We start from the raw sequence: 24,196 nt of genomic DNA on the forward strand, positions 1-24,196 counted from the left end.
TTGGAAACACATCACTGCTGCACTGGCATTCACACTTCAAGCAGCTTCCGAACGCCTGCACTATTGAAGGAAATGTGAGTGGAGGACAGTAAACATTTTAAAGCTTTACAGTTTATTAATTTTTGAAACTAAGATGCCAAGTCTTTCTGTTTTCTGCGGATATGTTATGTAAATGTGTCTTGTTCGGTCAGGTTGTCAATGGTTTTTAAGTTGATTAGCTACGTTGTAGCCTGCTGTCTCTCCTCATGTCCTACTTGTTTCATGAAACATGGCCTATTAAGCCTTTAATCATTTTATGTAATTACTAGAATGTTATAATAGTAGATTTCTACATTCAACAAGTTTCAAATAATGTTGTAGATTACTGTAGTTACTTTTATGTATCCTGGTGTTAAGCTGAGTTTACATCTGATTATTTCTTCAGGTAGTTCTGCTCCAGGCAGTAGGCCTTTGTGTTTTCTTGTAATCTAAAGTCGACCTACATAGTAAGTGTTTGCATACAGCTTGTGTTTTCAAGTTTTAATCCACTGTTTTGTTTTACAGTGAGCAATTAATAAGTGTAGGATGATGGATCCAACTGTAGTTTGTAGCTGCAAGGGTTTAGATCTGTTGCTGCATGTTTGGAAGCCTGTTTGGGCCCACAAATACTGTTATGACCAAATTTATTCACACCCCTGGCAGATTCTCAATAACCAGTGAGAATGATATAAATCCTTGTATTTTTCTATTGGTATTTTGATGATATAGCTTTGTCAATGAGCTTCGTTGAGCTTGCTGTGCTCTACACTTATTTACCAATGATGTTCAGACGTCACTAAGACTCTTCCTATTTTTTAGGTCAGCGAATGGTATTCTGTTCTGAGAAGAGTTTCTGCTCCAATACATGGGTTTACAAAAGCTGCTTTCATTTATCAGCTACCGATAATAGATGCATCTCAGTAAAGTTTAGAATATCATGAAGTAATTTTTAGCAATTCAAATGAAAAAAAGATAACCTATGTGTTACATAGATTATTACACAAGGTTATGTGTTTCAAGCATTTATTTCTATTGATTTTGTTGTCAGGGGTTTACAGCTAATAAAAACGCAAACGTCAGTTTCCCAGTAATTTAAAATATTACATAAGACCAATAAACATGAAATACAGAAATACAGCAATGTTATGTTACTGTTATGTTATGCCTTACACAATCATCTGGAAAACTGCTGACTTGACGGGCAGTTACACCCTTCACAAGAACAGTAATCCACAAAAGGTCCTGCCTAAAGACACATAGTGCTGCATCCAAGCATATTAATAATGTAAAGTGAAGTGGCAGAAAAAACAAAAGTGCTGTAAGAAAAGGCGCACAATCAACAGGGATAACCATGGCCTTGGCATGCCTGTAAAGCTAATCTCATTCAAGAGCTTGGGAGAGATTCACAAGGTATGGAATGCAGCTGGAGTCTATGCTTCAAGAGCCACTGCACACAAACGTTTCAAGAACATGCACAACAACTGTTGCATTTGTGGTGTAAGCCACTTCTAAACCAGAGACAACAACACCTCCTTGGCACAGGTAAGACACTTACCTGTGCCAAGGAGATAAAGGACTGAATTATTGCATGGTCCACATGTTTCCTTTGAGATTAAAGTACATTTTTGGCCATCAAAGTCTGGTGAAATGGTGGGGAGACACAAAATCCAAAGTGGTTGAGGTCAAGTGTGAGTTTGCCAAAGTTAGAGATGATTTAGGGAGCCATGTCAGTCACTGGTGTTGGTTCATTGTGTTTTAAAAAGTCTAAAGTCAGCACTAATACCTGCTTAAGTGACCATAGTATCACTGGGCTTGACTAGCCAGTCAAGTGACTTGACCAAACTCCATTAAAAACCTTTGATAGAAAGAGTAAGGATTGACGTATGATTGCTGCTATACAAGTGTTGAGAAGGTCCCGCAAGTCCACCCAGGCAAGAAAGGCTAGCTGTGCAATTATGAAAAATAGTATGTATACACCACTGAGTTTTCCCCTTGTCACAGTTAAAACAAAATAGTATTTTGTGCCTTGTGGAATCAAAGGAAAAGCTAAATTTTAATGTGAGATTTATTTTTAATCAAGCATGTACTTTGTGGTGCATCAAAAATGTCAAAGAAATCTATCACAGGGAGTACCCTTTCTAAAAATGTCAAATATATTTGATTTGTTCACTTTTTTGAAAACCAGTATTTATTTCAGTAAAAGAACTACATACAGATCAATAGCTTAGACATTATTGGTGACATACAAGTTTTCTCTTTCATTGCTACAGCAAGTGTACTTAAATGCTATGTCTGTATTTATGATTTCTTCTTTCATACCTTAGCAGTAAAACTGATGTGAATTTTTAATATTGAAGTACAAAAGAGAGAAATATTAAAATGTTGAAAATGAAAAATAGCGAATGCCAGAAGCTTCTGTACCCAACATCCAATGTTTTTTCTGTGAAGAGTCTCTGTCTCTCTGTTTCTTTCTGTTGTACTCTCCACTTGTTTGCTGGAACCTTACTTCTTTTTCTTCTTTGAACAGTTCAGAAGCCAGAAAACAAAGCTCATAATGTTTCCATGTTTTAGCACCAAAACGATGCAGCAAAAGGTCAGCAGAAACATCATCCAGTCCATATGCCTTTCTTGTTCCATCGGCTATCTTTCCTATTAGAGATAAAAAACCAATAGAAAATAACAACAGTTTTCTAATTCTCTATTTTTCATGATAACCTACTTTTTACACGATTATTACATACAGTTATGTGAATCATATTTTTTCTCTGCTTTGAAGTTTTTCCCCAGGAGCTGTGTGTATTCTCACATTGCACAGCCCATGTATACATTAACATTTTTATCTGGTCCTTTTTTTTTTTTTTTACACACAAACAAACCTTCCCTTCACCTCAAATTTCATTCAACATTCACAACTAAATTTTTCACTTTTCATCTTGATTTTATGTATTAATTGTTTAATGTATAGTGCTGCTACATGATGCAGTTTACTAGTTTAGCAACAGTAAGAGATGCCAGAGTTTTGAGCAATTTATGTTTTTAAGTTGAAAATATTTTGCTACTTTAAGATTAGTCAAGGTTGTGTGAAGGAGCTGCAGCTAAATCAAAAAAATTAAGCCCCTAACAACCTGATTTGTCTTTGAACTGATTAATGTTTGAGGACCATACTCATCTCTGCATATACAGCTAGCAGTAATAAGGACTGTATTTTTCTTAAGTAACAGAAACAGGATTCAATTTATTGTTAAACAAGGTGAAATAGAGGCAAAACTGTAAATTCTGTAAAAACTGGGGTGAGCAGTGTTACTGGAAGACGGTGTGGTAGGAAGGGCACTGATGGGATTTCATGTACTTGATGGCAAACTTGAGCTCCTTGCTCTTCTTGTCCCACTTGTGAATGGACATGAGCAGCAGCTGCTGGTCCACTTTGCGGCCCATGATGAGGAAGTTGGAACCCAGGTTCTCCAGTTGGGAGCATGGGCAGTTTGCGCCGTTCTTTATGTAGAGGGTCAGCTTCTTCAGGTCCTTCTTCTTCAGCATACCTTGTTTCAAAACCTTCTTTTTCTTCTGAGCTGCAATTAGCTTTCGGTCACTCTTTTCCTTTTTCACCTCCTTGATTTTCATCTTCAGGACTGAAGGAAAAGAAAAGGAGACATTAAAACTCGTATTAGATTTAAAAAAAAATAAAATCTAAATTTACTGTCATTCTAGCTTGGAAACTAAAAATCTGACCATTATTCTGAACAGTGAACGCACTGTACATAAGCATTTACATGTTGAGCTGATAATAACATTCTTCAGTGTGTAAGTTGTTACTGTGTTAGCTTTTTTCAATATAAGTGAGGTGTTTAAAATAAAATCAGAGAAAATGCAAAAGCTGTTAGCAGCTTCTAGAGAGGCAACTATGTGCATTCACTCTGGTGCTTCAGCCATTCATTCAAGCTGCAACATCTATACAGGGAGTGAAAAAACAGGAACCCAAATGTATTGCAGCAATGCATTTAGCTCCTCCAAATCCATGTGAGAGACAATTTTATGCCTTGAAACATGCTGGATTAGAACATGTAAGTCTTTTGCAAATCTCACAGTTAAGGTAGGGGTGTACTAGCTCTACAAGGAATAAACACAGAGACTGATATTCACTGTTAATAATGCTAACTATGCTAATTGTGCTAATAATGCTAAATGCTAAATGCTAAATGTGGATTGTAAAAAACTGTTGCAAATATAAACTGTGATTATTTTGTGCTTTTTCGAAGTTCCTTTATAGTTAGAACAAATGGATAAATTGTTTCGCAATCTAACTTTATTTTCTCAAATAGTAAACTGTAAGCAGCTGTTTTTTTATTTTGAAAGAATCATGTAGATAAGAAATATCTTGTAACATATCAAGTGCTAAAAGTTTCACAACACAACAAATAAATATCCAGTGCAAAAAATATTTTTTATATTTCAATACTTTGAATAAAAAAATGTACTCTATCTGTACTTGTTTGAATTTATTCTTAATATATCAATATACAACTAAAGCCGTTTAACTGCAAATCAATAGCCTAGTCAACAACCCTGTTAGCCCACCCGACTGCCTCTGATTGGTTAGGCTGACTGACAAAATCAATTGACAGGAGTTTGAAATAAAAATGTTATTGTTTTTTTCACTGTAAAAACGATTTTGTGGGACATCAATTCCTGTTTAACCTTTGAAGTATGTGTGTCATTTTTGATGCATTGTGTAATTCAGAATTCTTCTTACCATGACTGGGTACTTTACTTTCCTGAGACAACAATGTGTTGTGTTAAATAATTTTTTTTTATATTAAATGTTTAAATGACCACTTGGTAATGAAACTTCAACGGTGTAAGAGCTGTGGTAATTATGACAGTAAGTAATGCTTTCACTGTGCTTTCACTTTCAATTTCAAGCCTCCACCATACTGAGGAGAGTGAAACTTCTGCATAGCATGACATTAGGCTATGTTATTACTGGGTCTTTACTGAGCAGTTTAGGGTGTGTAGTAGTGGCTCACATGTGTAGCTTTCAGAATCAGAATCAGAAAAGCTTTATTGCCAAGTACGTTTTTGGACAAACAAGGAATTTGTTTTGGCGTAGTCGGTGCAATACAATACAAATTACCATTTTCATGGTAGGTGAAAGCTGTGTGGTGGTATTTTTCAACATCTCAGAAAACAGCAATGTAGCAATTGTTTTAGATGTGTTGTAAGATGAAGCAGGAACCTTATTTTCTTTTGACATCATGTTGTTCTACTCCACTAAAATGAAAGGTGCCTGGTATTTTAAAACAGTTAAACTTTCAATTTACGCACAAAGTATGAAAAACTTATTTTGTTATTATTGGATCAAATTGGTATTGGCAGATAAGGGCAATTTCAGGGAAATGGGCCACAAAAGCTATGACCTGTGCCTCTCTTTCCTACAAATTCACGTGATTCTTAGTCAATATCCCAAATTTGGGCGCATGCAAGTCAAACTGATAGGTGTGTCAAGTTACTAAATGCTGGAAATTGTTTGATTACTTAGATAAAAGTGAAGAACATGTGGAATATTGCTGCAAAACCAAATTGCTATCTGTCGACATTTGTTGTGACACTATTTACATAATTTGCCGTCACTCTTTTCAGAAATGTAATTAGATTTAAGTTTTGTCTCTCATTCGAGTCATGTTATGAGTTATGTTTTGAAGCAAATCCTCTGTACAAAAATAGAGTTGAAAAATTCTGCACATAGTTTTGATTACATGTGACAAAGCCAAGTTTGTCAGTGTGATAAAATGCTGAGTTTTAGGTTTCACTGAGTGTTTGTGTTTATATGTTCATATTTTCTCATGTAGAAGATTAAAATTAAAGTGGCAACTATTTCCAAGGAGAATTTGCAGGGTAACCTCCTTTGACAGGGGAAATTAATCATAAGTTGGGCAAAAGCACAGTGCTGAAGTGAGACATCTCCATTCGTCTAAGCCTGCTGGAAGATCGCCATGTCGCTTTTCGTCTGCTTGTCTATGGTTGCATAAACAACCCTGAGCACACTCTAATACGTGTACTGAGCATGTGAAGTAATACTCCAAAAGGAATGTGCACTAAATTGCTCCCCATACTCATTGTGACTCGTATCCAGCTCCTCATGTTTTCATGGTGCTCAGTGTACGTGACTCCATGCCTGAGCATATGTGTCTTTTTATGAATGGCTGCATTCATGTGCATGCATGTATTCAGTAAAGGCCTGAAGCATTAAACTGCCACCTTTCCTTCTTCATTTCATTGTAAATGCCCACCCGTGTTCAGTCATACTTAGTACTAAGTAATGCAGTGGGCCCCACTCCACAACCTGGCCAGCATCTATGTGACAAGCCATGCCTGCCTCTTTATACAAACTCGGTCTCTTTACTGTGAGCATAGAGAAGTGTGCTGTCGTTGTGAGGAGAAGCAGATTTTTAAAGCAAAAACAAATAAAAAACTCCTTGCCCAGGGTAAGATGCCAACCCTGGTTTTATGTAATGTATACCCTCTTTCTGGATCTTAAAGAGAAGAAAGTTTAAGGATTAAGCATCAAAAGCAAACTCTAATAAACTTTGAAAAGATTTTGGGGTCATGAGATCAAGCTGCAATCAACTGTGGCCCACTTGAACAACATTGTAGCTATTCTTCCCTTGATCTCAAATGTGTATCACTGTTATTTTATCTTCTTATCTTGTTATGACCTGTCATCAGTCACACAAAGCCTCAACTAATAAAAATATGTCCATACAGTACAGACCAAAAGTTTGGACACACCTCATTCAAAGAGTCTTCTTAATTTTCATGACTATGAATATTGTAGCTTCACACTGAAGGCATCAAAACTATGAATTAACACATGTGGAATTATATACTGAACAAAAAAGTGTGAAACAACTGAAAATATGTCTTATATTCTAGGTTCTTCAAAGTAGCCACCTTTTGCTTTGATTTCTGCTCTGCACACTCTTGGCATTCTGTTGATGAGCTTCAAGAGGTAGTCACCTGAAATGGTTTTCACTTCACAGTTGTGCCCTGTCAGGTTTAATAAGTGGGATTTCAAGCCTTAAAAATGGGGTTGGGACCATCAGTTGTGAGGTGCAGGAGGTGGATACAGTACACAGCTTATAGTCCTACTGAATAGACTGTTAGAATTTGTATTATGGCAAGAAAAAAGCAGCTCAGTAAAGAAAAACGAGTGGCCATCATTACTTTAAGAAATTAAGGTCAGTCAGCCCGCACAATTGGGAAAACTTTGAACTTTGAAAAAGTGTCCCCAAGTGCAGTCGCAAAAAACATCTACAAAGAAACTGGCACACATGAGGACCGCCCCAGGAAAGGAAGACCAAGAGTCACCTCTGCTGCGGACGATAAGTTCATCCGAGTCACCAGCCTCAGAAATCGCAGGTTAACAGCAGCTCAGATTAGAGAACAGGTCAATGCCACACAGAGTTCTAGCAGCAGACACATCTCTAGAACAACTGTTAAGAAGAGACTGTGTGAATCAGGCCTTCATGGTAAAATAGCTGCTAGGAAACCACTGCTGAGGACAGGCAACAAGCAGAAGAGACTTGTTTAGGCTAAAGAACACAAGGAATGAACATTAGACCAGTGGAAATCTGTGCTTTGGTCTGATGAGTCCAAGTTTGAGATCTTTGGTTCCAACCACCGTGTCTTTGTGTGGCGCAGAAGAGGTGAACGGATGGACTCTACATGCCTGGTTCCCACTGTGAAGCATGGAGGAGGAGGTGTGATGGTGTGGGGTGCTTTGCTGGTGACACTGTTGGGGATTTATTCAAAATTGAAGGCATACTGAACCAGCATGGCTACCACAGCATCTTGCAGCAGCATGCTATTCCATCCGGTTTGCGTTTAGTTGGATCATCATTTATTTTTCAACAGGACAATGACTCCAAACACACCTCCAGGCTGTTCAAGGGCTATTTGACCAAGAAGGAGAGTGATGGGGTGCTGCGCCAGATGACCTGACCTCCACCGTCACCGGACCTGAACCCAATTGAGATGGTTTGGGGTGAACTGGACCGCAGAGTGAACGCAAAAGGGCCAACAAGTGCTAAGCATCTCTGGGAACTCCTTCAAGACTGTTGGAAAACCATTTCAGGTGACTACCTCTTGAAGCTCATCAACAGAATGCCAAGAGTGTGTGGAGCAGTAATTAAAGCAAAAGGTGGCTACTTTAAAGAACCTAGAATATAAGACATATTTTCAGATGTTTCACACTTTTTTGTTCAGTATATAATTCCACATGTGTTAATTCATAGTTTTGATGCCTTCAGTGTGAAGCTACAATATTCATAGTCATGAAAATAAAGAACACTCTTTGAATTAGAAGGTGTGTCCAAACTTTTGGTCTGTACTGTATGGTTGTCTATACACATTTAAATGCAACCATTCTTTATTCTAATAATCTAAAAAATATTTCTATGATCCCTGAAACTGCATAAAATACCAGTACGTGCAATCCCTTAGTTCAGCCATTAATAAATGGCATGATTAATTATATGATTGATTGTTAAAGATGAGCCTGTATTTTGGCCTCAGCGCAGTGTAAAGACATCAACGTTGTTACTGGATTTGCTTGATCAAATATTTATAATGGGTCATGATCATTTTATTCAGGCCATTTTTTAGGTGTGGTTAATTATGTCCCAGACGTTGTTTCTTTTAGGCTCATGAAGCCTCCTAAGATTTGTTCTTTTTCCGACATTCGGGTTTGTTGCATGAAAACTAAACCTTTAAATCAAAATGATGCGTACAACAGTCTATGAAAACAGAAATTAAATTGCTGTGGACTTTGATGTGCTAAATGCGTCAACAGTTAAGACAAACAAGATGGAATAATAATATGTAGGCTTCATGCTCTGTCACAAAAGAAGAGAAACAGGAATGCTGCAACACAATGAAAAAAGTATTCTTTAAAAGGACGTGTTGGAAAATTACACCACGGAAAATAGCTATTGAATAATTTTGAAAGAAGTGTTTGGAATGTTTCTTCAAACATTTGGCTTAACTGTTTTTTCTCATTTGTTTTTACATGAGTCACCTGTGAAATATAATGTATGAAATATATAAAATCAGACAAAGAAAACCTTAGTAAAAAAAAGATTTGTTCATTTATTAGCAACCAACAGGCCCTATATTAAAAAAGAACCTAACCCTAACGACTTGTGCCAGACTTGGCGGCTGCGTCTGCCAAAAAGCAATGACTTGCAATGAGTATTTTACGTTGTGAATAATTTTTGTCCAGTTTTTTTTTTTAAGAATTGTTTAAATTTGAGCCTCAGTGTTTTTGAGCATGGACAACTGTTTAAAGTTATGCCACAGCATCTTTATCAAATTTAAATCCAGGCTTTTCCTAGCACATTTCAAAACCTTCATTTTGTGTTTTTGAGCCACTCAGGTGGACTTGCTTGAGTGCTTCGGGTCAGTCATGCTGAATAACCCAGGTGCACTTGGGCTTAAGGTCACAAATCAATGGATGGACCTTCTCTTCCACGTTTTTCTGGTAGAGAGCATAAATCATGGTTCAATAAATTACAGTAGGCTGTTAAGGTTCTAAAGCAGAAAAGCAGTCCCTGACAATTATATTACCACAACCACTGTGGGTGTGATGTTCTTTTTCTAAAATCCTTTGTTGGTTTACCCCAGATGTTACCAGATTCACACCTTCTAAAATAGCTTTAGTCTCTATTTCACACAAGCCAAGGATGGTTTGGATAGCTTTTTCTCTTTACTTAGGTTACATCTGGTTGGTAATAAAATTATCTTGATGACCTGAAACATTTGATAAAGCAAAACAGAAGAAATCTGTTTTCACATCCCTCTGTATGTATTAATTTGTTTGTCTATTTTAAAATCTTCTACTTACCAAAGTCACTCGCACAGTAATGCTCCATGATGTTGTCTGCTTTCAGCTCGTTGTCACACGGAGGGCACACCTTCGACACTAAGAGGACAAGAAAATAATTTTTCATTAGCTGCAACAGATTCAGTTTCATTTGATGTTTTTAAGACCAGATTAGCTAATATCAAACATCTGAACATTGTTAATCAAGTGCAGTCAGCAAAACCAAAGCAGCAGGATGAAACCTTGAGAACTTTTGAGTCACAAATTTTGCAGACCCCACTGGGTAATCTTGTCAGAGGATATTTGCTGTGCAGCAAATACTTAGTCCAGCAGACTGACTGATGTTTGCCTTGTAATTACACTGGAGAAAATGTTTTTATTCTGCCCACTTGTATATTTTGATGGTACAGGCGTGGTCTGGCTGTGCAGTAAGGTAAACGTGTGCAAAGAGCTGCTGAACATGGCGAAAAGTGATTCAGTCCACAGGCAGCACTTAAGCCACACAGCAGCCACACATTGTGAAACAGCAAGCAGACCAAAACCAATGAGTGCTGTTTATCTGGAACTCAAAATGTATGGTCACGCACATTATGCTCAAGAACATGTTTGGCCTTGCTTATTTTGATTTAGAGCTTTGTGACTATTATTACAGTGAAGACACAACACAACGTAGAAGAAGCAAAGGACATAAAGGAAACCTCAAAAGTGGAGTACAACTGCTCACTTGTTTCAACACTTCTAAACCGTGACAGTTCTTGCGTGATTGTGATTTTGTTGTCTGCATCCATTATCTGAATTCAACTTAGTAAACTAGACTCATGAAATCAATTTACACAATATTGGATTATCAAGTAGTTTAATTTTAACTACATTTCTGAGAAAATAAGAATTCCTTTTTTTTCATGCTTTTTTTGGTTTTCTCAAATAGGTTCTATCACTATCAAAATCCTATTTTATTATCCGTACAAATAAATGATAGAATACTTTGCATGAGGGCCACTTAACTAGCTCTCATTAACCACAACACTTTTCTGTATTGATGGTGTTACTGAGGAATGAAGACTTAAAGCTAGCTACTTTATTATCAGTGAGCTGTTCAAAAATGAAGCCATAGAAGGTCAGAGACATAAGAACAAAGACATGAGCAAACTAAACTGCTGTTTAGGTCAACTAAACCATTAGGGGCCTCCCATAAATGCTTGAATTTTAACACAGAATATAGATCTAAGGGTGTATTCACACCAGAAAAGTCCTTTGTTCCGGACCAAAACCGAACTTTATTTTTTCCATTTGGTGTGGTTTGTTTTCACATTGTACTTTTTGCAAGTGAACTATTACTTGTAAACAAAGCCACGCGGGTGACGATCATTGTTCCCAGTGGACAGAAATGACGGGGGCGGGACAAAGCGCAGACCCGGAAATGTAGGAAAACAACTGTAGACGTGCTGCGTGCAGCTCCTCTGTTCTGCATATTTGTGGCGTTATTAAAGCAGCAATATTATTGTGAGAGTCAAGAGCAGCTCATTCAACACAAATTTTGAGACGCTCCATTTATAATTTTGGAACCCCGTCGGAGAATACGTGCTGAACGCAGACGTTCTCTACGTGCAACAAGCCAGTAGCGTTGCTAAGCAACACACAGTTTATCAGGTATGATTACTTTACACACACACACCTTTGCTACCGGCTACGGTGGCTTTGTAGGTCCAAAGAGACGTCCGCTTTTTGTACTTGGTTCGGATCGGGGCAGGTTTGTATTTAGACCATAAACGAACCGCACCAGAGTCGGTTTGGAAGCGGACCGAGACCACCTCAAAAAGTGGGTCTCGGTCCAGTTGTTTGGTCCGGATCAGGGTTCCCTTGAGTGTATTCACACCTGCACAAAAGGTCCGGACCAAGGGGGGAAACATACTCTGGTCCGTTTAAAGCGGACCAAAAGTGGCAAGTGTGAATACACCCTAAAACCGTTATAACTGTCTATGAACAATGACAAGACTGTTAAATTTTATTTAATGGCTTAGCATAGATAAATTAGAAGATTTGTTTTTTCAAATTTAGTTTTGTCAAGTTTTCTTTGAAAACGTGCAAAGATCGATCTTCATCGTTTGTTGTTTAACATAGATGCAATCTGATGCCACCATATTAATCATTTATTTGTTTTTGAGCTCAGTTTGTTCACAAATACATCTCAGCAAATAATAACCAATTATCCATGATTGCTTTAAGCTCATCCAATTAAACTCACCACCCCTCTCCGGTATTCCATGAAATCTGTGTTGAAAACTGTTAGAGGTGGTGATGTTCTTAACACGAAGAGGGGCCCCAAATAAAATTGTGCTTAAGACCCCAAGGCCCATAAGCCCTGTTTAAGAAGCTATTTAAAGGAAACGTCTGTTTTTTAAACACACCCATAGTTTGTTTACTTTGCCCCAAATCAGTTAATGGATTTGTTAACCTGTAACTTTTTCAGTAGTTTGGTTCCTTATCACAAACTTCGGTGTTTTGTTGAGCACCAACGTGTGTTTTCGACACTTTTGGGAACCAAGCATGAGTCATCAACAGTGGATGTTACACAACGTGCGGGGAAACGTGGTAGCGAGACAGTTAATAATTTTGAGAAGATGCCTTGAAAGTTGAATCTGCATTTATGCTTTACAAAAACAACATGCCATTGTTTATTAGTGTATTTGGTGTACTGCATCCCATATTGCAAACCAAATGTGGCTACTGGAAGGCGTTTGGCTATCCGGTGGCATTATCCCCCGATAGCTGTTTCGGATCAAGGTGGGATCACATTCAATCCATAAATGAAGCGCTCTAGAGTTTGTTTGGAATCACACCTCCTACAAACAATGTCAGTGTGGTTGTTTTGGTCCACACCCTAGAGTGATTGCTGTGTTCATATCTACACAAGCTAACTACACCAAGGAGGGAAATGAACCAAAGTTTGTTTTAAACAGACTAAAGACCTCATGCGTGAAAACACCCTTTGACACATAAAGACATGTCTGCACTTCATTAAGGTTGCAAGAGAGTAAGAGAGATAACAGATAACAGGAAGAATTAAACTGTATACAGCAAAATAATTTTTTTAAGCTTTTGAGATACAGCCACGGTCTAAAACTGATGATACTTCATAGACTGCTGTTTCAGGAATCCTAGCCGCGGTAACAATGCTAACAGCTAAAATAAAATGCTGAACACAGTTAAATATTTCAATTCTGTTGTCTTTGTTTTACAGTGTCTGCTCTCTTACACACATGATGTGACGTCCTCCCTGCAACTATTATAAATGACCAATGCTCACATGAGAAATGTGTGAAAATAAACATGTAAACATTCCTGCATCTTTGCATATTATAGTTCCTGTAGAGAAATTAGAGTCAGTTAAAATTAGTATTGGCAGATTAGAGTAAAAAAAAAAAAACAGAGATTCTCACTGGTGCTGTAATCTTTAATTTGACCTTTCTGCACACACATCCATAATTATGATTACCCTTTTCCCAAAGGGTCTAAAATGTTTTGTAGCCATTTTTACTTATGAGCCCAAAGTTGTTGGTTGCAGCTAATATCAGCCACGAAACCCAAAAAACAAACACTTGAGCCAAGTTCTAATTTTAGAAAGGGAGTGAAGGATGTGTTATAGAAATGTTTCCCTCACCACATTTACAGTATGCAGCTACAGGCTAGACAGATCTGATCTGAGTCAGCTTGTCTAAAGGGAAAACAGGACTGACCTTTCCCTGAGTGGGAAGCCTTTTTTTAACAGGGCTGCTTAAACAAGAGCTACATTTTTCTGTTGCAGACCACGATATCTAAAATATGCTTTCCTTTAAGATCTCACTGTTTTCTCTCTGTTCTACCATGACTGCTGCCTACAAACACATTCATTCAAATTGCACATGGGAGAGTTGCTGCGCAGTTCAGGCTCTGGGTTAGAAGTCAGAGTTCAGAGGTTATCACCCCGATCCAGACCTCAGTGTCTGGACAGATAATGAGAAAGGTCAAAGTTTTGCATGCTTTGCTGGTTGGGTCATGGGGAGGTGAACCCCCTAATCATCTTTGAGTGTATGTCCAGGGAAGCTGAACCATGTTCTTGTAGAGTAATTGACAGTTTTTTTTCTTTAGTGTTCCCATGTTTTCTTTGACAGGAGACCTGTGAGTCCCTTCAGGTTCAGCTTCTAATTGTCTGCTGCTTACTTGAGGACCGGGACAGTGGCGTGAAAACTCCCCACACACCAACATGCACAGATCGAGACAAAAACAAACTTTTTCTGTATTTGTACGGTTTCTCTTAAATGTTTTCAAGTTTCTCGGAATTTTGCCACAAAGTAATATGTAATAGTGAAGAAGAGGAAAAAGAATATACCTTACTTTTTTTTTATTTTTGGATAATACAAATCTTAAAAATACTTTAATATGAACCTTTCAGTTTAGTTCTTGTTATATTCTTACTGTATTGTTTTGTCTTGCTGGAAGGTGAACCTCCATTCCATTTTAAAGTCTTTTCCACACTTTAAAAGGTTTTTTTTTAAGTATCCCCCAGTATTTTTCGCCATCCCTCTTTCCTTGAATTTGGATCTGCTTCGTTTTTCTTGCTCAAAGAAAGCATGATGCTCCCACCTTCTTGGTGAATATGGTATCTTCAGGTTAATCTGCTATTTATTTTTCCAAACCTGCATTTAGGTGAAAAGTTACATTTTGGTGTCATCTCACCAGATAATTTCCTTCCACGTTTGCTGTGTCCCCAACATGACTTGTGGCACACTACGAATGGGACATCTTATGCCTTTCTTTCAACAATGACTTTTTTCCTGCCACTTTCCCATGAAGCCTGGAACATTTGTGTTATAACCCAGCGTTGCTCTAATCTTCTCTATAACTTTTTCTAACCTTTCTTTTGAGTTCCTTGGTTTTCATTATGCTTTGTTTGTTTACTTATGTTCACTAATATATCTCTGTTGCCTTTACAAAACAGCTCTATTTACACTGTCACTACTTACTAATTACGTGTCTTCTGAAGGCAATTGGTATCACTGGATTTTGTGTATTAGTACTCGAGTAAATGGGGTTTGATTACAAATGTATGACACACTTAACATTTCTGTTTGTAAAAAATATATATATTAAAATTATGCATCCTTTCCCTTCCACTTTTCAGTGTTGTGGTTTTCACTCTTGAGCTTCTAACACATGAAACCTCATCAAAATACATTGAAATTTCTGGTTGAAATGTGACAAAATGTGAAAAAGTTAAAGGGATGTTAAGACTTTTGCAAAGCAATGTAATTTTTTTACAAATCCCTTGAAATTGCATCTTATTTAGCTTCTGGCTAATCATTTTACTGGGGTGGTATGCTGGCCGAACGCCCAGCTTTGGTGATGCAAGGGCATGTGTCAGGAGAAAGAACCACCTCCGAGAAACTCACTGAGTTTGGACTGAAAACCATTTGGATACCACCTTATATCAGAGGAATTACAGGGATGTTCTGTGGGAAATCGATGCCTCATTGGTTAGTCTGTGTGTGTGTGTGTGTGTGTGTGTGTGTGTGTGTGTGAGTGGTTTTGTGTGTATTGCTTGTTTTTCTGTATTAATACAATTGGCAAAGTTAGAAAACGGCTATGAATATTTGTAAGTACAAAAAAAGTAAATAATAAAATTTGGCTTTGGAGTTGACAGCTTTTGCTGTGCAATCATTTAAGGTTATCAGGGGTTCTGACAAATCTGCTTTACCCCTCATAGAATTGCTGTTGTGGAGGATGAGAGGACTCCAGGTCAATGATTAAGCATAAGAGGAAAAGGTTCATGGGAGCTGTATGAGAAAGGAGGTGGTCTGTTTGAAAGCACTGCTGTTAATCTTCAAACAGAAAGCCAGAGTGGAAATGGTGAGAGGCAAGAGTCCAAGAATTTAACTGCACTTAGTCAGAGCTCCAAGGTTAATATCACTTTCTCCGATACAGTCTCTCATTCCTGCTGTCTGTCATATCTTCAAAGAAATCTCCAGCAAAGACAATGAATTTGTTAAGTGCTAAGTGCAAAAATGTTGAAAGATCACATTCAAATTTCTGGTTTTTTTTGGGCAGAATCCTGCAAACAAAGTGCTTCTGTGTATCAGCGTGAAAATAATTGTATTCACTCTAAAAAAACACACTGAAGTCACTTTCAGGTCAATATATGATGCAATAAAAATAACTTAAGAGAACGACCTCAGTTTTTTTTATTAAAAAAACACCATAAATCCTGAACATCATAAAGTCTCCAAAAAACAAAAAATAAATCCCTTCTCCTTTTTGTCTTTGCGTGACATTTAGCAAAAACACTCTAAACCACAGTTTCTGTTTGTAACTCTTGACAGGCTTCCTTCACAGTCAGTTTTGCAGCTGAATGCATTTTAGATGGAGTGTGTGCAAAGTTGCATGCTTCTGTTCTCTGTCTCTCCTCTAGGCGCAAACACGCACATGTCATCTCAAAAAAAGGGCAACCTGATCTGACAATATGGTGGTCTTATTCTCTCACAGGTCTTAAACCTTTTCTCTTGCAGCCTTGAGCTCCACAGTGACTTCTTTTATAGAAGACTGTTCCATTTAAAGTATGCTCAGGTCACTGTCTTATGACTCAGTTTGGCCCTTTAAGTTATGAACAGCAACACTTATGACATAAAATGGTAGTGTGCAGGAGATGAATTGCAAGATGTGATTTACGTCCAAGGGCCTCACATCTGTTTAAATATGGCATGCAGACAGACAGAAAAGAGCTTAAGCATGGCCCAGAGGCAACTCCCCTGAGGGCCCTAAAACAAAGCACACTCCTTGCATCTGAAGAAATCCTATACAAAACAGAAAATATGTTCTCAATGGCCTCAGCGGTCTTCCATGCACAGATCATTGGATCACATTTTCCTTTTTATATAGCAGCCAGGGCCACATGAGTAGAGCCCATTGTGCTGCTGGAGACCTGACAGTTTTGTCTATCTCCTTTAATATCGCTGCAACCTAAACTGGCCACATCAAAGAGAGAACACCGAGTACAGATAATAACTTTCATACTATTCATTAACTTTAGCTGGCATATTTAAGTGACAGCCCAAAACAAAATTCTGTAAACTATGGCTAAGGAGACCACATGAGGCACTAGATTGTTATTATTATTATTATTATTATTATTGAGGAATCTTTTCTTCTTTTATCTGCCGATTAATATTCGGACACAGACAATAGCTAAGGGTAGCATTTTTAAAGGAATGGTTCAAAATTTTTGAAGTGAAGTTCTGTTAGAACGTTTGAATAACTTCACATCTTACCTGCAGTAGATAAATCTCTTTGCATCCTTATTTATAAAAGATCCAGGGTAGTTGGTTTTGGGAGGCTTAAAGTGCCTGTGACATCGAATTTTTGTGATAAATCCAATTACATTTATGGAAAGGAAACATTGATAAAATATTTTAAAAAGTAAATTCATGCCACTGAAATGAACAGTTGTTGAGATATATGATTATAAACTGATTGCTGCTACAATGGCCAGCAACACAGACAGCAGCAAACAATCTGATATTTCTTAAGACATATTTCAGTCACTATCACAGAGAGACACAGCAGAGTCAGGAGAACAAAGTCAGCTTTCATCAGATGGCAGAGCATAATGGCTGCGACGTGCTGACGGCCAACTAATTCGATCAGAGTCTATTATTGCCGGAGCACAGCCGGAGTCAGTATGCATGAATCATACCGCACCAATTGGAAACAGAACGAGCACAACATCCGGATTTTCACAATAATTCACTAAAGATGGACTAGATCTCGTTATATTAATAAATACACACATATATTTCTATAAACACGTGTACGTATTAGCAGTTGTTAACATTAGATCAGTTAAATCATTTACTGGGCATTATAAACCGAGTAATTAAACATCAAATGCACCAAATTAAGCAACAAATGTAGCTACGCTGCACTCAGTGTACTCACCCATTGTAGAACAAAACACATGAAAATATCTGGATGCATAGAACAAAAACTGAAGCAGTTTAACTAGTTTAACTTCCTGAGTTGTTTAGGACTTGCTACCGCATTTATCACTGGCTTTTATTGCGCAATCTGCGTATGGTTCTTGGAGATCCTCAGGGCTTCGCAGCGGACCGGACAGGAGCAGATACAGTGTACTATTTTATCTTGACCAATCAGGAGGGATTGGGTGAATTAAATATGGGGTAAGAACGCTGTCAAAAACAATGTGTATGTAAAGACGGAAATGTGTGCATATTAGTCAATAGTTGTGCATAAGTAAAATCCAAAAGAGGTATTGTATATTTTCTCTATAAGAATACAAAATAAAATGTTACAGCTTCAAGAAATTACAAACACAAAGTTCAAGTTTACAGTTGTGGTTTATTCTTTATGAATACAATATTCAATTCAAAGATACTTTATTGATCCCCGAGGGGAAATTAGAAGAAGAAGCAGCACTAGCGCCAAGATGACGGACCAAAAAAATACGGTACAAAGCCAGGTAATTTTAAAAAGTTTGTACATGTCTTAATGTCGTTAATATATGCTCTTGGTCCGTCATCTTGGCCCTAGTGCTGCTGCTTCTTCTTCTTCTTCTTCTGCTGGCGGTTCGCAACAAATTCAGAGGTGCATACCGCCACCTACTGTACATCATTGTATAACTCCACCCACTATATTCTATGTTTTAGTTTTGTAGTTCATGAAAATAAGAACAACGTTTTATTTATAATACTCTTGATTTCCCCCCCTATCTCCCCTCTGTTCCTAATATTCCTTTTAGACTGAATTATCTCCCATTCCGGCACTACGTTTACTGGCGGTGAGGAGTGTGACAGCGCATGTGCAGCGAATCGACTACCTCTGTACTCCACTAACCAGCCTGAGATCACGTGACATCAAGTCGCTGATGTAAATTCGTATTCTCATAGAAAAGAAATCGTATTTACAAACTGTTATAGCATATTGTATTCATAAAGAATAAACCACAACTGTAATCTTGAACTTTGTGTTTGTAATTTCTTGAAGCTGTAACATTTTATTTTGTATATTTACAGAGAAAATATACAATATCTCTTTTGGATTTTACTTAAGCACAACTATTGACTAATATGCACACATTTCCGTCTTTACATACACATTGTTTTTGACGGTGTTCTTACCCCATAGTTAAAGCTATGTTATAGTCGCACTTCAGGGTGTCGTGCAGGATTCCGCTAACGGCACTGTGAGCCTGAACAAGTGCTGTAGCTATTTATACTTGACACTGACATTGGTGCGATGTTCTCAAAAAACACAGGGGGCATTATGCTATATAACCATTTGGGCAAATATGACTTAGGCAAATGTGCTATGAGGCTAACGATTTGTAAAATTCTGTTTTCAGTCTTGCCACGTCTTGGACTGGCTAACTACACAGTTTGATCTGCGAGCTGTTACTTTTAGGCGTTTTTTTAGTGTATGTAATCTTTTGCAATAAATATTCTCTTCTGGTTTATATTAAGGGGATGAAAAATTTGGGTTAATTATAACTGATATTGCAATATTAAGCAATAGCGTCGCTATTACATGTTTTTTTGATATCATGCAGTCTCCGACTCTGCTATCCCTGTCTAACAAGTGCCGCTTGTGTTGTTTTTGAAAAGTTACAAAACGTGAATGTGCACAACTTTCTGAAACTACAGAAAACACTCTCCCGATAAGGTGCGCTCTGCTGTTTTTGATGTCTCACAACAGAAACGTCAAATATGAACCAGGTGGTACTCTCCAGGTCCATCTAATTTAGATTTACTCCAAACGAAGACGTCAAGAGAGTTATTAAATGCTTATAATATTTGAACAGAAGCTGATTTTTTTTTTTAAATGAACTACGCTACTCAAGTGTAGTTGATGGGCCAGCATTAGCTGTTTTCTGCCTGAAAGACTGAGATGGGGTTTTCTACTGTGGGCCCTTTTTTGTTAGCAGTCTGCTGTTTGTCCTTGATACAATGTGTACTTGTATTTCACATAATCACAACTCATGGGCTCCTTAAACAGACACACAAACATGATGCACAGACGTGCCAAAACCAAATCATACTCACAGAGAACCTGAGCTCAGGTGGTCCTGGAGTTCTTCTAACTATTTTTCTTTTTTTCTGTGGCACTGAGGTGGAAAGTGAATCTGACTCTGCTGTGAGTTTGCACAGGAACCCTCCAACCGTGCTGTATCGAGTAATTGCATAATAGCTCAGACAGTATCTAGGCCTCCCAGCTGGGGAGAGCACTAGCTAGTGCAGTGCATAATTCCCCTGATTTACCCAAGTTCCTGACATTTGGCTGGTTCCCTCGAGGTTCTCTCTCTGACTGAATTGAATCGTCAGTGTCTGCCGGTTCTCAGAAAACCCTCTTCTCAGAGTTCTGAAATTCCTGTTTTATTATTGCTGGCCGGCTTTGTGTGTGTGGGCAAGTGTGTGTTTGTATATGTGTGTGTTTTGGAACCACAATCTTGTCCTCGGGATGGCCTCATTGGCACATCTGAGAAACTTTGGATCTTAACAAAATGTCACTGAGCCTTAAGGCTAGAAGTGATATGGGTTCATTCTCAATTTCAAAGACAGATGCAGACATGCATGGCCACAAAAATGCACACACAAACAGAATAGTTAAATGTTGCTCCACTTTAATTTAATTGAGTATCTGGTTATTTTTTATCTGGTTTATTATTTTATTTCTATTATTAAAAACAGAAATAATCTATCTGTATATTTGCACTGATCTTCTAATCATTATTTGATTAGATAAAATAAACAAATGGTTGTCTCTTTTTAAAAAGATGGCAGAGGTTTACGCAGCCTCCCTTTTTCTGGAGACTATGCCTAAAAATGAATTATGACTCTCTACACCCAAAAAGTCACATAGTTGATACCAATCCTATAAAACCAGAACAGCCATTTTTTTCCCCAAATGGAACAACTCAGTGGTGCATTTATTCACTCGAGGGTCATCCAGTCATATTTTCTCACTTTTTAATAAAGAAAGTGCTGGCAGTTACAGAGTGTTGTGAACATTTGTGATAAAAGCACATTTGTGTCCTAAAGCTGCCGGACTAAAATACTTTACACATTTTCTTTAGTGGTCTAGGAAATTAGAAGGATTGTTTGAAAAAAAAGAAAACACTAAAGGAAATAAAGTGAATGTTTATGGACTGAAAAATCAATAAGCAGTGACAGGAGGACTGAGTAATGAATAAAGAACCTTCTTCAAACTCTTTAAAGAAAGCAGAGTGCTGGACAATTCTTCTGCAGCAGGACGCAGCTTTTCTCTCCTTTATGCTCCATCTGCCTCTCTTCACTCTTCTCCTTCCCCCCTCCTTTCACTCCTCTCCATTTGGCTCTCTCAGGAACAATTATACTTGGTGATTACCAGTTTCTGCCCACCCTACTTTTTCTGTCACATCAACTAATTATCAGAGCTCAGTAATTGGCCTTCTAGTTAATTGGCACACTGTCTGCCAGAACCAACAAAAGGTCGAGCAGACCAGGACATAGTGGGGACTGGTCTCTTCTATTTGAGTCTCTCTTAGCTCTCACTGCTTTGTGAAGACGCTGCATGGGTAGTCTTAGCACAGACACACACACACACACTCTGATAGACCTACACATTTCAGTTTCTCAGGACCCTGTGTCAGAGCCGTTGTGGGCTTCTATCTATTATTTTTAAATGTTGGAAATTTATTTTATTGTACATCTGCTCATTCAGTAACTCATAGTAGACCAGCTTCTGAGTCACTCACATTGACATTAAACATTCCCCATCAACTCATTTGTTAGACTGATTGATTAGGTGCAGCTGGATGTCTGCTGATAAAAATGAGTGTGCTCATACGTAAGTGTGTGCTGTCCCTTTTTTCATGGAGATGGAAACGTCATCGCAGGACATTTATCTTAACTCGGTAAAGAATCTAGTAACTGGAGACTCTGAGTCTCCCATCCTTGCCTCCCCTAAAGGCATATGAGCTATGAACTGTCCACTCGGGAAATTTCCCCTTCAGCCACCACCAACTCACACACACATGCACACACACAAAATCACACACACATACACACACACGCACGCACACACACAAACAGATAAAAAGGCACACACACACACCAACCCTGCTCCTGTCTCTCCTCCCTGACCTCCTCTGGATAGTCTCTTCCTTAAACTTTCATGTCATTACTGCAGTGCAGGATATAATGATGTAGCCATATGTTGTGACAGTTTTAAAACTGGTACAGGTCTAAACCATTTTTAGAGCAGTGACACTGGTGGCAAATAGATTTTGAACAAGCAACTTTTTTTGTTTTTTAAATCTTTTTTAAAGTGAAATTTCAACAGTGGTGCCTGCATACTTTGCATTTACGTCATTTTGGTAAAGATGTGTTTAATTTTTAGTGTTTGTTGAATTTAGAATTTTTAAACCAGTTAAATATGTTTTACCAAAACTTTCAACTACAATAGGCTTAATGACCATATCCTAGGAACTGTTATCAAGTTTGCTCTTAGAGATGCACCAATCAACCATCCAGAGATTGGAATCATCCTGAAGTGTAATACACTATGATCAGTCTTCAGTTGGTCAAATACTACAATGATTGGAATTTTTATTTTTCCTATTCATTAAATGCATTAAGGCTAAAAACACAATTTTTGGCTAATAAACATTTCATCCAACTTCATGTACTTTATTGCACATTTATTTTAATAAAAATCAGGCAAAGGTTTGGGACATTTTTTTCATGCATTAATGGGAATCATCTTGTAATCCCTGTTGGATTTTGTTACAAATTCCTCTGTCAAATAACTTGCACCACATTTTTGTCTCTTTAAGTGTAAGAGTCCTTAGAATAGAAAATTGTATTCCGTCAAAATCGGACTCGACAGGTTTACCAACTATTTAGGCCATGAATCTGACCAGTAACTTTGTCATACTGTAATAACATTTTATCTTATGTGTAAGGATGCACAGACTGGTCCTACCTGGTGGCTGAGTGGCGGGGTTCTCGGTAAACTGCATGGGGATGCAGAGGTCATTATCAATGGGGAATTTGTCGCAGGACAACATCTCTGGCCAGGGGAAGCCATAGGTCTCCATCACCGGAGCGCAGCTGTCCCTGACAGCCTCGCACAACGAGCGGCAGGGGTAGATAGGTCTGTCCAGACATACCGGCGCGAACAACGAGCACAGAAAGACCTGGGTGTTAGGGTGGCATCTTTTGGCCAGGAGGGGCACCCAGCTGCCTGCCTGCTGCTTGACTTCTGGCATGGTCTCGTGGTCCAGGAGGTTGGGCAACCTCATCTTCTTGTAGCCCACGTTGTGGCAGAGGCGCAGGTCGGCGGGTATGTCCACACACTGAGGTTGCTTGGTGTAGAAGCGGCCGTTGTGAAAGTTGTCTGACTGCCAGCTGTAGTAGTCATACTCATCTGCCGTTACGATGTTGGGGAGGAGAGAAAAGAGCAACAGGCCCAGTGCCAGGCTGAATAAACCCTGGGTTATTGCCGACCTCGGGATCTTTTGTCCATATGCCATCCCTTTCTGAGTTTAGACTTAGTATTCAAGAAGGATGTATCCAGAAGTCTCCAAAGTAACTGAGTGATGACACAATGCTCAGAGAAGATTGCAACAAGTGGGCAGACGTATAAACTGTATTCCTTTTTTGTTCTTCTGAGTATGGATGCTGCAAACTGAAAAAAACCCAACTTTAAAATCTCTTCTTCCCAGGAGAGTCGGCCCTTAAAGCTTGTCTTTGTGTGAGAGCCTCATCTAGTTGAAGGGGGCGCAGCAGCCAGAGGTAGGTGGGCATGCAGGTAGGACTTCTTATTTTCCCAGTTTGTTACTCTCCTGCCTTCCCTCTTCGTGCTGTATAAAGCCCACCCCTGCTTTCTATCAGTGTGTGGCTGTGAAGAGGAGTACCTAGATTTTAAGAGCCGGTGGTAGCTGCTCTCCTCAGCTGCCTGCCCCCCCAACAGGCTCCCAGACCATTCATCTTCCTACTGGCCTCCCCTGGACTCACTCAGAACAGCCTCAGCCAATCGTAGCAATGCAGGGAGGCTGCCACTGGCCTTCAAGGACACTCCCTCTGCTACTTATTCTCAACAAAATCCCTCCTCTGGAGCAAGATAAAAAAAAGAATAAGAGAGAAATATTTTGCAAATATTTCCTGCTGCAGTTGTTTGTTCAAAAATACACAGATGTCTGTTTTTGTTAGCTGAATACTCTGTGAATGATGTTGCAGAGGGCACCCAACTTTGATTAACTCATTGCATACCAAA

General features: G+C 38.5%; 1 protein-coding gene across 1 annotated transcript; it reads right to left on the reverse strand.

The window, feature by feature from the left end:
• Positions 1-1,027: 1,027 nt before the first annotated feature.
• sfrp5 (secreted frizzled-related protein 5) lies at positions 1,028-23,836 on the reverse strand. The gene is made up of 3 exons (XM_047352490.1): positions 22,904-23,836; positions 9,917-9,994; positions 1,028-3,647 (listed from the first exon to the last, which is right to left on the reverse strand). The coding sequence occupies exons 1-3, from the start codon at positions 23,451-23,453 to the stop codon at positions 3,319-3,321; spliced, it is 957 nt and encodes a 318-aa protein (XP_047208446.1). The 5' UTR covers positions 23,454-23,836; the 3' UTR covers positions 1,028-3,318.
• Between the last annotated feature and the right edge of the window lie 360 nt (positions 23,837-24,196).

The sequence above is a fragment of the Girardinichthys multiradiatus genome, chromosome 22 (assembly GCF_021462225.1).
Source record: "Girardinichthys multiradiatus isolate DD_20200921_A chromosome 22, DD_fGirMul_XY1, whole genome shotgun sequence".
Taxonomy (NCBI): domain Eukaryota; kingdom Metazoa; phylum Chordata; class Actinopteri; order Cyprinodontiformes; family Goodeidae; genus Girardinichthys; species Girardinichthys multiradiatus.

What these genes read in the sequence shown, in the direction of transcription:
- sfrp5 (XM_047352490.1), bottom strand. Translation starts at nt 23,453, where the DNA reads ATGGCATATGGACAAAAGATCCCGAGGTCGGCAATAACCCAGGGTTTA. An exon ending in CCCCGCCACTCAGCCACCAG is followed by an intron (nt 9,995 to 22,903) that starts GTAGGACCAGTC and finishes TTGTCCTCTTAG; the next exon opens with TGTCGAAGGTGTGCCCTCCG. An exon ending in TTACTGTGCGAGTGACTTTG is followed by an intron (nt 3,648 to 9,916) that starts GTAAGTAGAAGA and finishes CTTTTCCTTCAG; the next exon opens with TCCTGAAGATGAAAATCAAG.